General features: G+C 43.8%; 1 protein-coding gene across 3 annotated transcripts in view; it reads left to right on the forward strand.

Annotated features, from left to right (window-relative positions):
• CEP170 (centrosomal protein 170) overlaps positions 1 to 15914 on the forward strand; it is a 598101-nt gene that overhangs the window by 468125 nt on the left and 114062 nt on the right. For all 3 annotated transcript variants that reach the window (XM_086926848.1, XM_086926849.1, XM_086926850.1), the window contains one exon: positions 6355 to 6616. In XM_086926848.1, the coding sequence (XP_086782974.1) occupies positions 6355 to 6616 (262 nt within the window). The remainder of the gene's footprint in view (positions 1 to 6354; positions 6617 to 15914) is intronic.

The raw sequence follows: 15914 nt of genomic DNA on the forward strand, positions 1-15914 counted from the left end.
GGCCCTGTCTAGTGATGTGAAGGTCACCACAAGCTTCCCCAACTCTTTAACGAACGCCTCGCCAACAAGCTGCCTCGTGCCACCGCACCTGCCTCAGAGGAGACCATGTCCCCCAGCTTCTGGTCGACCATGATGAGCAAGGAGTGGCGACGCTCTGTAGACTAGGGGCAGTTGGCATTCCCCATAAAGCAAACTGCGCGTAATGCCCAGGACATCAGGATCAATGAGACAGCCCGAAAACCTTGGCCTCCTCTGCCATATCTAAGATCTTGGTGATCGGGTCAATGGCATCCAAGAGCTTATCTTGACAGGAGCGCCAAGATCTATCAATCCCCTATTTAGGATCTTTAACAATCTTGGCCAGAAACGTTGCCATCTTCGCATCAAAATCAGGTGTTAGGGCTACCTTCCCATCGAGGGTGGGCCAGGAGCACTTCGCTCTCAGACGGCTGCGGGCCTTGTTCTCCAACGGCTTAGTGAGGCGAGCTGCCACCTAAGGATGAATAATGTCATCCGGGTCCAGTATATTGGAAACGTCCCCCTGAGCTGGGGTGGAAGTAGAGGATGGGCGCCACAATTTAGTAGAGCTTGCTTCATCGTCTGACTATTCCGGGGAGTCTCCCTCCTGGGGGCGTTAGATGTCTGAGCCAGCTGTTGATGCTGGGGGGAGGAGGGGCATCGGATGGGCCCTCAGAACCCTCAGGCAGGGAGGTCTTGGCCAAAAACGCTTGTTTGAGGCGTGCAAAGGCGTCCTTATTGACCCTTCCTCACACTTCTTCTTCAGGGGGGGGGGGGGAACCTTCCTTGGGGTGTCTCTGGATGCGTCCTGCTGGGGGTGCAACTGGGAACTGGGGCCTGGGCAAACTGTGCACGGTCTTGCGCAATCCTCTCTGACAACCTTCCTTCCATGGGGGCCATTACATCAGTGACTGTCCTGTAGATGGAGGTGCCAATTACCTCATAAAAGTCTTTGTCCCATTGGTGGTAGGCCAGGGAGTCCTCCTCCTTTTAGTTTTCTTGCGCCATTTTATGCTGTTATGAGGAACACTTGTAAATAGTATTCCAGGCAGGGATGGACTGATAATAAAGCTTATGACCCATTAATGCTGGCAATAAGTCCCCACTAATGTGTTGGGGAGTTACTGCACACAAGCGTGACTAGATGAAAAGCGGAGGGAAACCCAGGCAGGTATGGGTGCTCCAGGAGGACGCACAATTCAAAGGGCGCTTGCCCAGGGACACCAAAAACACCTTTAGTTCCAGAGGGTAAAAGGTTGTCCTGCGCGGGTGTCCATTAAGGCCTCTTAGGCCTAAAAACCAATACTTGCATATAGCCAAGTTCTGAGCTGGGATGGTGCAGTGAGCTAAAAAACGGTGATGGATCAAGCCCTGATCTTTGGACTGGGTAAGAGTGGTCTGATTAATTCAGACACTCTGTTCATCACCACCCCCTTTTCTGAATCATAAAAACCAATACTGGCCTGACAGGGAGTTTACACTGTGCACTGCACCACAACCGACCCCACAGGGCTTCACACAGCAAAGCTGCGGAAAAACGGGGCAGAGTGACACTGACTCAGCACTCTGCTGAGTGTAAGCCGAGACAGCTGGGCGAACATGAGCAATGTTAGGCCTTTCCCTAAGTGTTCTGGGAAAATTCGTTTTTGCTGGCTTTAATGGTTGCAGTGTTATATGTTATTGATTAAAGTGAAGAGAGAAAAGCATAATCCTCGCCTCGGGTCCTGACATAGAATTGCTTGCCTCACAGATAAAGTAACTGTTGCTCGTTATTACTACTTCCACGTCTAGTTGTATCACCCTCCAAGTGGGAAAGACCAACTGCTTGGAGCCTGGAAAATATCTGAGCCTTACAAATAGGGTATCCCTAATCCACTGCCTCTTGGTGTTAATGCCTCCATAAGGCGGTACAGGAAATTCTGAGTGATGTGTGGATGATTCATGTGGCCGATATTAAGGCGGGCAAAGTGTTCTTCAGAGTGTGCAATGGCCATGGCCTAGTCTAAGAATTAATCATTGGCATTCATAATAGAGAAAGGCTATACTTGTTGGGACTAAAGTTGCACTGGCTTTTACAGGCATAACAATACAACTGCAAAATATACAACTTTGACATTGATTACTACAATTGATCCCAAACACATTCACTTGTAAAAGAGGTTATGGAGATTCTCTACACCTTTAGTTCATGCTATACAAATAAGCATACATCTTTGAAACATGAATGTATTAAGAATAAAGCCTATTGGGGGCACTAATTGAGAATAGAGGCAAATCGGGTAGTATCCAACTGTGGGAATAATAGTACAGCAGATCATGATGGTCCACTGCTGGAGATATGTAAAACCTTTACTAGGTATTTAGCCCTTTAAACATACTTATTCTATTTCAATAGATTTCAATGTGGGATTATCAACTTCTTCTTATTCAACTAAAGTTTAACAGTGAATAGAAGAAGCATAAGGTTGTTGTTACCTGGTGTAAATCATATTGGTCTTTAGTTTGCATTAACACTGGCACAAAAATCTACACAAAATCTTCAAATAGGGTCCCTTTTTCTTTAAAGAGGCTTTAGTCTATTGGTTGGGGCCACTTTAGTGGTCTGGTTGGGGAGGGTGTAACAATGCCGGTAGGTTTACGGAAGCATGGCTGATCTTTTAGCACCTTTCTTTTTTCTGAAGACAGACTCCTCAAAAGAAGGCCTTTGGTTCAGGCAATATCCAATGTGTGCCAGGGTACTTTGTTAGAGTGGCTGCCATAAAAAGAGTAGAAACCGGTTATGCCATTTGTGCCAGTGTTGGGTCCACCACAATGGGTTTTCCATTACGCTTCAGGCTTTTTTCTATTTTCTAGGAATCCCCTGTGTGCCGCACTCTAAATGAAGTGAGGCTTGTGAGAGATGGACATATAGGACCACTTACAATATATGGCAGCCAGTCCATTACTGCCATATCTAAATGATGCCATTACATGTAAAGATGTTAGCCTGCCTTCACACCAAACTTTGTTGCCCAAGTTGGTTTAGAATTTTTCTAGAAAATGAAATATATTAGTAGGGTTGAGATCCATTATTTAAGAGAGCTCTTCTCAATAAGCAGTTATTGTATTGAAGCAATGGAAGAGGCATATCAAACTAATTTTTGTGACAATAAATGGATTGCCATCTGATAACCGAGAATATTCACAAGAGAGCATGCACCTTCTTTAAATAGGTAACCAGGAATGGACGTATTCTGTTCCTCTTGCTTGATAACTCTTCCTAATAGAGTTGCTTAAAGGAATTCAAGAGGTTATTTTCAAAATTGTGCACTTTCATTTGAGGCTTCTTCTGGTAACCTTCCTAAAAATCAGCTTTTGTAAATGTGCCTTTATATCAATACATTCAATGGTTTAGTAAGTTCATAAATGGATGGTAGGATAAAAATGTAATTTCATGGCTACAACTCTCATATACTAGGCATGTGCTCAGAATATTCTGCATAGGGTTTTTGAGGGAAATTCACTTGTTTGTGGATAAGTAATCAACCCAGGTTCACAATTTAGGATTATGGCTGGATGCCTCTCTGTTTTAAGGATACACTTTTTAATTTTCACAGCAACGACTGTAGCAAAATGATTACTGTTTGCTCCAAATAGGGGTGTTCCAGGCTCACAGACACTGCAACTTTTTAGGTCTCGCCTAAGACAGCATATACACTGTCTGGTGCAAGACATGTTGTTATCTTGCAGCGGACTCAAATCCCATCCATTGCTTTCCATGGCTTCATTGTCCCTCTCAATTGCTTCTTATTTGTTAGCTGTGTGGATTTTACTTCTCTTCTTGTGTTTTTCCCACCTTGGAGCAAGGACCCATTACTATGACCTTCTACTGCTCGCTTTTTCAGATGCTACTTTTTCTTCTTGTTTAAGTACTCTACAATTGCGTTAGTATTTTCCCGTGGGTTCCATTATGTGCTTTTTAACCCCTCTGCTGCTCTACGTTCCACTTGCTTGCCCCCTGTGTGCTTCTTCCCCACTACCCTGCTTTGTTTTCTTGCCGATGTGCTTTCTCCCCACCAGCTCTGTTTCACCCATTTGATCCTCTCACCCATTTCACCCTGTTACTTCCCCAATCTTGCCCCGTGTTGTTTCTGCTTTGTCCCTGTGTTGCTACTACCCACAGCCCCTTTCTTACTTTCGCCCCCATGTTTCTTCCGATAGCTGCTTTAAAAACCCGAAAAGCACTCTTGCATATACCCCTCATAACTCAAAATACCAACCACAAAGAAAGATATACAATTGTAAGCATACAATAAAAACAATGAATGCACAAAAAAAGTGTGTTTTAAAAAAAAAAATTTAACAATTTATTACAAATCATTTAAATAGATGTTAAATAACATCAGTACGGTGCCATACATTTAAAATTGTGTAAATTTAAAAAATGTGCCAATACACATGAAAGACATATTAAAATTACAAAGCTCAAAGTTGTCGACGCAGCGTTTCGGTGTTATTGCGATATCACCTTCATCAGGACAAAAAAATCTACGATAATTTATTCTGCCTTTCGTTTTAATTGGAGGTTGTTTGTTCGTGATGCCTCAAGGGATAAGGGCTCTGTTCTGACAATTAATGTGCGAGGTTCCTTTCTGTAAGTTTCAGGAACTCTGTAGTGAGGATAGGACCGGAGGGGGGCCACCGTATTTTTTAGAATATATCACCTGAAACAGGGATATGGAGCCTTCAAAGCAGCGTGACTGGATTCTTTTAACTTCTACCAGTGCTGTATTTTCAGTCTCTCATTCAATTGACCTGGATATCTTGAATCGGCCTCCCTGCACCCCTCACCGCTCCTCGAAATCTCAATCCGGAAATCATTTGTTAAGTTCTTCATTGCTATTCTCCTTGTCCCGAAGTGGATCAATAAGGAGACCTCCCTTCTTCTATTTGCTTTAAAAACCCACCTTCACGTTGCTTTAACCCCTCACCCCCTGTGTTCCTTCCCACCTACTAACGCCCTGTTGCTTCCCTCGATTTAATAAATAAAAAAAAGTAAGTGCTTTCTTTTTTGCCCTGATCCAACCCTTTTGTGAGGATAGACTGACTGGAGACATGGCTTCACCACAAAATCAGGTCTGCGCACTACATCTTGGGCGACAGTCAGTGTTGCACTGGATCTGGGATCCTCTATGTTTAGACTTTTTGTGGTAGTTTCTTCCCTGATACTAACTCATTCAGTAACACGCATTAGCAAAGCCAGTAGGTCTTGCCTATAAGAGCTTTTGGCTTTGGGCATGTTTTGTAGCCATGGTACACCAGCATGGATTCTTTACAGTGTAACAAAAATTAATTTTAATAAGTGCTATGACGCAGCCAGGGCTAATACGCTTTTTTATGTTTGGTAGCTCTGGATGTATCATTGTCCATTTTTTTATTATTTATAGCCACTCTGCTATAGAGCAGGGCTACAATTTGTTGTCAAAGTCAGCAGTGCACATGCTGTATTGCAAGAAAAAAAAGGCACTGGCTAAGCTAATAACCCTAAAAGCATTATCTGTTGGCTTTGCCAATGCTTATTAGGTCTTCGCACAACACTCCTGTGATTCAGAGCCAATTAGTTAATCTCAACATGCGTGAAAAAGAAAGGAAATATGACAGTTGGCAAAAAATCTTGTCACATAAAAAATGCAATTGTGCCCTAGTCTTGCAAATGTAGGGAAAAAAATTAGAAGAAGATAACATCTGTTGTCACACTAAACATCTATTTCAAAGGAAAAATATGCTCTTTTGAGGTGTGTGTGGCATAGATAACATAGCTGCAAATGTCAAGTGCTTTAACAAGGGTGGCAGGGAACAAGTAAAAAAATAAAAGTAGTACCTCAATCATAGCGCTTGAAGTGTCGGGACAGCAATCAGGCTGAAGCAATCAGTACTTGGTCCGCGCTCCAGCCTAAAGAAGCAGAAGTGAAACAAGCATGCACTGGCGAATTAGAAGGTAGCAAATAAGAGTGGCAATGAAGCTAATGAATGTTAAGCAGTGCACGGGCAGCAAGCCCCTTGTATACAATATTTCTCGCAAGTGAGAGCACAAGTGGCGCATGCGCAGTTGCATGGGTGACCAAAAAACCTAAATTAGTGGACTATGCAGCGAAGTCGTGTTAGTTGATGATGCCTGCATTGTTTGTTTTCCACTCTCATTTGACACCTGTGGATGTTTTTAAAGTCCTAATCTGAAGGAAGATGGTAACAATAAGAAACACCTTAAGGAAATAAGCTGCTTGTCATTTTTGTATAAAGATTATTTTCTTTGAAGGGCTAATTGCGTATATGTTTCCCTTTTCAATACATGTATAGCAAACTCAAGATGGCGACGCCTACCTTCCGAGTGTGCTTCCACTTCAGAAGATGAATTTGCTTCTAATCGTAACTCCCCAAAACATGCACGCCTACGAACGTCACCAGCTGTGAAAAGCCCTCGGTTGCAGAGCACGCCCAGCCCAGTGACAACCAAACTAGCCACCCCTGTCAACCCACCAGCCGCAGCCCTCAAACATCGCATGAAGGAGCAAGAAGATTACATTCGGGACTGGACTGCTCATCGCGAAGAAATAGCAAGGTATATATTACAAGCATAATGTATAAAATATGTATACTTTAAGTAGCACGTTTTCTATCCTGTCTGTGCTCTTGTCTATTGTGAGAGCACAAACAGAGCATTGCATGGGGTGTTTTCTCTCACGTGCCTTTTTTTTAATACCTCTGCAAATTACATACAATACAAGGAGTCTTTCTGCATAGTTTAATTTTAATGGGACCGATAGTGCTAAATGCCTTGTTTAATCAAAAAGAAAGATGTTGGTGCTGGAATATTAGATTACAGGCCTTGTCATTGCTATTTGTCCAAAAATGAAATGCATGATGCTTGGAGTTTCACACTGGTTTCAGGTATTTACCATCACTGCAGAAGTTTATTTCAAAGTGGTTTACTGGTTGTCTCCTAGGCTGTCGATTTTTTTTTGTCCGATAGTGTTTGAAAGACCATGTAAAGAATGTTTGCACTGTTGCATACTTTCAAACGAGAGTGAACACACATGAGGAATTTAGAGCACAGAAAAGACATAAACAGTTTACTTTAGTTCGTTATATATTTTGTCAAGTTTGACGAAGCAATTTAACAACCACACGAACACCAAATGTATGTTTTTAATTTTTTTTTTAGAACAGTAACCCTGACTAAGTGAGTGTTTTCTAAACTGTTGATCCCACGTTGCCTCACAACCTCCTTCCATTCATCCCACTTCTTCCCTTAGATGCACTTTCCTCGTTCCACCATCCCAGTGATCTGTGTGCATGAGGTGTCTTTATACAATTGGTCTGTATGCCTGGTTGTCATTTTGCCAGTTGTCTGTGTTCGTAGGTGTCTATTGATGTGTGTATGTTTCTGGCATGTTTATGGCTTCCTGTTGGTCTGTGTGCTTGTTTGGCTGCATGTGCTACATTCTTGCAGGAATGATATGTTCCTGCATGATTGTTGGTCTGTGTGTTGTGCATGGCGGCCATCATCTGCATCAGTGTCACTATGCTTGGTATTTTGTGAGACCGTGCGCCTGTATCTATGCTAATACGTGTATGCGTATACGTGTGTTGATTTGTCAACCCATTCATTCATGTATTCAATGCGTGCTTGTCCTTTTTGTGTGGGTGTCCGCTATTCAAAAGACATACCGATTGGCTTTGCAAATGTGTGTTCTTAAAATAGGTCTTATGGTGCATGTCACTTGGCTGAAGCAATGACAAGTTTCATGCTATTCATGTTTTTTTAAATCCACTTGTGAGCTCACTTATGTCTTCAACAGATTATTTCAGAGCTTCATAAAAGATAGAATGTCCCTGGTCAGTCATATTTATCTCTTCATAGGCAATGAACCACTGATTCAAATGCTATGAAATCTGGAGCCCTCCAGTTTACCTACCAATGCTACAAACGGCTCATCTCTATAAAACTTTGGTTATCAAGTGTAAAAAGTGACCTAAAAAACATGGAGTCACAGTATATGTGAAAGGTTTCCTAAGCATCTTTGTACTGGGATTTCACCCCACAGAAATATTATTGGGAAACACATTGTTTGCATGCTTTGCACTGGAGTTTGAGGCCACCCTTTCGTAGACAGTAAGAATGTATTGAGCATACAAAACACCCAGAATTTGAGTCCTAGTAGTATCTACTCATTTTTGCTATCCTCTGACACTTGGGCTATTTTATGTAGATAGTTTATCTTTACAAATAGCCCTGCTGACAAGTTTGCACCCCACCTTTTATGGGGCTTTGTAGAGCAATTTAAGTCTTTGCGGTTTCTAACTAGAGGCCAACAAGATGCAATCGGTTTTCAAATGTACCCTAACGTCGCTAAGTGCCTTTCTCCTGTAAAACCAAATCTACGCTGAAAAACACTATTCCTGAAGGCAGCTGTTCTGATGATCCACACCTCAAGGTGTAAAGATCATGGCACCTGCTGGCAAGCCAAAAAGCAGACTGGATGCAGATCTAGCTATTGCAGCCATTATGACTGGAGAATAATCTATTTTGTCTTTACAAAGAAGTGGAGTGGTGCACCCGGAAATATAGCAGTCCACAAATCCTGAGTTGTGTTTTAAAAATATTTTTTTTATTTTTCCTTCATTTCATACTTATAATATTCCCATTTAAACAGGCATCAAGCCAATGCGTTTCGTTTAAACAACCATTTGAAGTTCGTCAGGGCTGTAAATAATATACAAAGAACACAAATAAGAAACCACACACTAACATAAATTTGTACAACCAACAATACAGTACAATACTTGTAAAAGCAAACAAGTCATACAGTAAAAAGATCATAACGTAAAATAGTATATGAAAAGACAATAATCGCAACACATTAAATCCAAAATCACAGAATAAAATGACTATAGGAACTAGTGTGAAAGAAAACCCCGCCATAGAAGGGGACCTGCTCTATTGCTATCCTGTATCTCTTTAAAATGGATAAACACAGAAGAGAAGAATACATCAATGAGGCTAGTTACAGAATTATACAATACTTAACAAAAATTTACCATAACTAATGTTATCATATCATATTTCTAATACTTCCATAATTTTTAATATCTTCAGTGTTCTAATAATTAATACACATTGCACCTTTATATTTCTTAAAGGAGTTCTACAGATCCTACGTTACATTTATTTGCCCCCATGTATGGATAAAATGAACATACCTTTAACCGCTTCCGCGCTACCGCGTTTTCCCGCTGTGCGCTCGATTTTCAAAAATCGCGGGTTACGTGACAAAGCCAGCTCGTCATGCGCGTAGCGCAGGTAACACCCATGACGAGCTGGCTTTGTCATCCGCGCGGAAGGAGTTAATATCTTAATAACCTTTATACTCTCTTGGTTTATAGACATGCCCTTTGATGGCTCCCATCTCTTCGGAAACAAGGTGGACTCGCAGCCGTAGCGCTTTGAAGATAGCAGAGCTGCAGGCCATCCTTAGGCCTTTTCAAGGCCCCTCGCGAACCACAGTATCCCTTTTGCTCCTTTTATTGCCACGGAAGTGGCTTATAGCCGCATCTCTACCCGCCTAGCCACAATGCCACGCTGGCTTCTCAGCCCCTATGTGGCAGAGGATGCACTGCCCACAGACCTTGTGGGTCAGGCAGCAAGAGGTCATGCCACTCCAGCACTCCCCTGGCTGGTGCAGCTTTGAATCCTCTTTAGTTTTCCCTGTGGCCATCTTCGGAGGCAGGATACGCCTTCACCTGCACCACTAGAGGTCACTAACATCCAAACGCCAGGTTCTCCAGATTGTCCAGGGGATTCCTCCTCGCCTTAATGACCGCACCGCCATTCATGCAACCCACTTGCAACAGGCTGACGGAAGACCATCTTTTCTTACTCTGCCAGAAAGTGACAGGTGGCGTGGCCAAGAGAGCCAAATAGTGCATCAGCAGCAGGAGTAGGTCTTGTGGTTGCTATTGCCACTGCTTTGTGGTGGCTATGAAGGGCAAAGGTTTTCGTCCTATCCTAGACTTGCACCCTCAGTTTTTTCCAGAAAGAAGAGAAATTCAAACTGCTCAAACTCGCACAAGTCCTGTCCTCCCAGGACCCGGGAGGCTGGATGGTAGCGTTGGACTTGCAGGACGCATATTTCCACATTGCTGTCCTGCCTGCCCACAGACTTTACCTGCTTTTCACAGTAGCTCACAGGCACTTTCAGTTTACCAATCTCACCTTTGGCCTTACCAGCGCCTCTCAGGTGTGCAGGTGATGACTGTGGTTGCAGATCATCTATAGAGAGCAGGGGTGCTGATATTCCTCTGTCTCGATGACTGGCTGTTGAAGGCGTGTTTGTCCCAGGTGGTCGTCTCCCACCTCAAGACTACGGCAGACTTCCTGTGCTCACTGGGAATCAGTATAAATTTGCCGAAGTCACACCTGACCCCTTCTAAGACCCTCACTTTCATCAGAGCTGTTCTGGACTCAATGCGGTTTTGGGCTTATCCTCCTGAAGGGCGCGTCCAGGATAGTAAGACTATGATACCGATGTTTCAGCCTCCAATCTGGATTTTGGTGAGACTGACTCTGAGGCTGCTGGGCATCAAGGCCTCCTGCATTCTGCTTGAGACGCATACCCACTGGCATATGTGGGTTCTGAAGTGGGGCCTGAAATTCCAGTGGCTGCAAAATCGGGAGATCTCTCCCACGTGGTCAAGATCTCGGAGGGCACTGTAAAAGATCTTCAAAGTTGGTTAACAAACTGCGTTTGGGTCAGTTGCAGACCTCGCTCTTTTCTCCAACCAGCTCTGACAGTAAGGACAGAAGTGTCACTCCTGGGATGGGGTAGCCATCTGGGAGAGGTAGAGATCTGAGGCTTCTGGTATCTTGTGGAATTCAGACTCCACATCAACCTATTGGAACTCCGTGCGATCCAGCTGTCATTGAAAGCTTTCTATCCTTCATCAAGGGAAGGCTAGTGCAGGTGTTCAAGGACAATACCGCCATGTGGTACTGCAACAAACTGGGCGGGGTCATGGACCTTTTGTCAGGAGACCCTGCGCCTCTGGGCACATCTGGAATATCAGGGCATATCCCTGGTGGTTCAACACCTGGCGGGCTCTCCGCACGCTAGGGTAGACAAACTCAGCCGCAGATGTCTAGCAGATCACGAATGGCATCTCCACTCGGAGGTGGTGCAAGGTCTCTTTCAGCAGTTGGGAGAGCCTTGGTTCACTCTGTTCGCCAAATCCGAGAACGTGCAATGTCTGTCCAAGGCGGCTTTCTTCTCGGAGTGGATTTCAGGCCTCCTGTACACTTTTCCACCCATACTACTTCTGCCTAGAGTTCTCAAGAAGATTAGGAGCGACTGGGCCCAAGTTATCCTTGTGTCTTTGGACTGGGCTCTGAGAGTTTGGTTTCCTGAGCTGTTGAGCATGGCAGTCAATTTTCTGATCAGATTGCCCCTTCAGGAGGATCTTGTGCGCAGTAACAGGAGAGGATTCTCGACCCAAACCTGTCAACTCTCCGCCTTCACGCCCGGAGATTGAGCAGCAAAAGTTGACAGCTTTCGACCTTCTGCCCGAAGTCTATTATGTTATCTTGGCACCTCAACATCCCTCCACTGCAAACGCCAGACATTGGAATACATTTGTGGCATGGTGTTTGGGAAACTGGTTGATTCCTTATCTGCTTCCCCTTCCCAGGTTCTTTTGTTTATCCTAAACCTGACTCTGCAGGGTTCTACATTGGGCACTTTGAGGGGTTATTAATCTGCCAAATTCGCTTTTTTTCATCAAGTCCTCTATTGTAAATTGGTTCCTTAAAGGTCTACAGCACATGTGTCCCCAGCTCCATTTGTTATGCCTCAATGGAGACTTTACTTGGTTCTTACTTTCTTAATGGGCACTTTCTTTGAGACACTTCATTCTTGACCTCTTAGGCTCCTCACCATGAAGACTGCCTTTCTGGTGGTACGTACATCTGCTTGGAGGGTCAGGGTCTACAGGCACTGGCCTCTCAGCCTTCTTAAATTGTGTTTTTCCTCGACAAGCTGTTCCTTCTGACATGAACATCCTTCTTGCTGAAGGTAGTCATAGGTGAGTCCTTCACTTTGATACCTTTTACGATCCTCCTCATTCTTCTAAGGAAGAGGAGAGACTTCACCGGCTGGACCTAAAAAGAGCTTTGTCGTTCTACCTTGACTGCACTAAACTTTTCCGGATGGACAATCAACTCTTTCTAAGGTATGTTGGGGCCAAGAAAGGGAAGGCCGTGTAGAAATGGACCATCTCCCGATGGATCATGCTCTGCATTAAAATCTGCTATGCATTGGCCAAGAAGCAACCCACAAAAGGTTTGTGTGTTCATTCGACAAGAGCAAAGGCTGCGACCACTGCATTACCACGTAGAGTCCCGGTACTGGACATTTGGCAGGCAGCAGCTGGGGCCTCTCTGCACACATTCACAAAGCACTGCTGCCTGGAAAGTCGGGTGACAGGCACTTTGCCCGTTTGATCCTGCAGGACTTTTTGGTGTGAAATTGTTTTGCAAACACACCTCCGGGTAGGTATTGCTTGGATATATAGTCCAAGGTACAGAATCTTGGGGCTAGAAGTCTCTATCTGATGAACAATTCACTTACTGACCCACCTAGCCTTCTCTCTCTGTGAATGAATTTCTAGTGACAGGGCTGTTCCTGTTTCAGGGCCCTAGATTTATACACCACTGGCCAGTATTCTTCGTGGCTCCATGCTCCTGGCATGGAAAGTCACAAAAAGAAACTGATGTCAGCACCCTGGGGTAGTACCTATATAGGCACTGCACGTGTCACTTCCAGTGCGGACGCTGCCGATGATGCCATGCGGAGGCTGAATGATGCCCCTTAGTCATGCAGGGGTATTGCCCATGATAAATTGCCGGATCCAGTCTGACGCTGGAGGATAATTCTACAGTAAGGAATCTGTGGCTAGATAGAGTCTTTACCAGATAAGGCATTACTGAAGGTAAGTAAATTGTTCACTTCCGCTACTTTCATGCTGTGTGCCTCGATGGCCAATCTTGGCTTCTTCTGCAATGTTGTAGGGTGTCCCCGCCTCTTTTTCACCCACTCATCTGTGTGCTTGGGGGCGCCCTCCAAGTCTCCTAGGAGAAAGACTCCAAGTCTTCCTCCTAGGACTGTTGCGCCCAAGATTTTCTGCTTGCTCTGCCAATCTCCCCCATGTGTGTTTGCCAGGCTTACTGTTTCTCAATCCAAGTGAAGGAGCCTCAGCTTGTGTCCACATGCCAATGTGGCTCAGTACTTTTGAGTTGCAGTGTCTCACTGATCTAGCATGAGCGTCTTAGTACATTTGATCTGCTCTCCACCACCACTGGGCTGACTGCTTTTTCCATTTGTGCATTGTGCAAGGACCTGTACTGCACTGTTTTGTTGATGGTTGGGATCCAACAGAACTCTCTTGTAGGTTTTGTTCACCAGTTCAGGAAACTTGCCCCAATTCGTGCTGCCCTGTAATCCCAAATTCCAACTAGCACCTCCAACGCCATTGCTTTATAGGGGCCTTCTTTGCTTCAGCTGGAGTTGGACCCTGAGGGCTTATCAGGGACTTATCTCGGGGGTTTGATTTTTTCCTCTCTTTCTTTCTGAATTTTATATAGCGCAAACTTGACCTGAAAGTATCAGCGTACTTTACATGAGCATCAGTTGCATCACAGATGGACACATTCATTTTTGTTGGGCATGGGGTGATTAATTAATTTGCCCAGAATCACAGGATGTTGAGCGTCCCTGCTGAGACTCAAACCCGGTTCCTCAGCTTTGAGGTCGACCACCCTAGCCTTAAGGTCACATCCTCTCCCCACATTGACAGCCCTCATTCCATCTGTGCTACTGCCAGAGGAAAACCACCATAAATGCTCTCTTTATCTAAGACACTTTATACACTCTGTTCTGTTGAGCTCAACCCTTTCTCTTAGTTGCCCCACCTTGCCGTCTCAAAGTAGAGTGCAAATGTATCCTAGTCCTAACGCTCTGAGTTGGCCTAGAGCCTCTCGCCAGGCCTTGGTTTTCGAGCTCCAAAATGTCACTTGGTGCACCAGGAGTGGTTACGTGTGATGTGCTCACTGCAGCATATTTAGATGAATACTTTCACTGGGTTTTTCGCCAGTAAATTTACAGTGACAGCATCTTTTATAGAGTAGTGCATAACTGTCTGACATGATGGAGAACAGGGTTTGCCTCCTACATATCAGTGTCACGGCAAGAGAAACGTATAAGACAACAACTTGCATCTGGAACAAATAATCGTTTGCTTTCAGACTTGGAGTGAGTTACTATCAAAGCATGCATCTACACAGTCAATTCGTATATATTGAATAAGCAAAAGTGATTCTTCATTGATTGGCAAGTTTGTGTATACAGACACTTGGATGGCTGAATGGAGGACTCATGGCTGGAAAGACGAGTGAGTGAATGGATATAAGAATGGTCAGTTGCTTGGATGGATGGCTGAATGAATGGAAGAAGGGAAGGGGATGAAGACATGAATGAATGCTGCTTGAGTTATCGACCGGCTGGATGAATGTTTAAGTGCCTAAATGAGTGAATTGCTAGGTGAGTCAGTTGTCTTTTGATTCCCCCTTGCAGCCCAGAGTGTGCTTTGCACCATCACTCAATATCCATTTGTGCATGTGATGTTCAGTTTTCCATCAAAGGATCCTCCCCATATTCTTAATCTTAGGATGTTTTTGGGTACCAGGCTGGATCTGACACACCCAGTGTCTAATTGTTTTTAAGTCCATTTCTTGTGCACCTGTTCCGATTTTGCTTTCTGTTTGTCTAGTCCGAATTTCTCATAGAACCCACAGAAAGAACATAGTCATATAACGTACTACGGGACTGAAAATTGTGGCATCCACAAAGTTTTTTTTTTTTAAACCACAAAAAAAAGCCAGTCTACCATAGAAAGAAACAAAAATCATTGCAGCCTATTTCTGTCTGTTTAGTATAAAAAAAAAAAAAAAACGTTTGGTACCCACATGGAAAGTGCAATAAGAAAACGGTCTTATGTGAGAAAAAATAAAAAGTATATTTGAAAAAATTATTCACAAAAGTGAGGACTTAGTTGAGGCGCCAAACCGGACTCAGAGGTGTAGGACAAGAATGGCTAAAAAACAAAAATATTGTAAGAAAATAGTTTTCCACAGTCCCGTCTGTTAGAATCAGAAAAATTAACTGCGTAAAACAGCCTCTAACAAGAAGAGTTCTCTATTTTGAAGAGCAAGGTTCCATGGACTGCTGAGCCAAAGCAAAAAAGCAGCAATATCTTCTTTTCTAACGGTGCCTCAATTTTCATAACTATTTTTTGATTCATTTATCATATTCAAAAGTATTCCCCCAAAAGGTGAAAGGGAAAACATATTTGCTAAAGAAATGGGATTTAAAAGTAAAATGTGAGTGTTTCACAGGTCCTGCCTGGCAGCTGGGAATTATTCTAAGGTTATGAATTGGTGGAGGATACCCTCCCTGGACAACTATGGTTACGAGTAAGTAACTTTTGCATTTGTACTAAACCCACTAATGATAAATGCATGTTTGGTTTCACCCATCACTCAGTGAACCTCATTGCATGTTCAGATTGCAGCATCCCTCACTAAACCTTAAAGCTTGTTAGAATTAGGAGCATTACTCAAAAATTCATAGTGCATGCCTGGATTTGCCTCATCCTTTAGTATTCTTTGGTGCTTGTACGGATGTGCACCATCACTCATCAATCACTAGCGCATGTTCAGATACGTATCATAAGTCACTAATCCCCACTACGTATAGCAGACTCTGTGACCAGAAGAAATGTAGACGAGCAGGATGGTCCCGTGAGCAGCC

This window comes from Lissotriton vulgaris, chromosome 6, assembly GCF_964263255.1.
Source record: "Lissotriton vulgaris chromosome 6, aLisVul1.2, whole genome shotgun sequence".
Classification (NCBI taxonomy): domain Eukaryota; kingdom Metazoa; phylum Chordata; class Amphibia; order Caudata; family Salamandridae; genus Lissotriton; species Lissotriton vulgaris.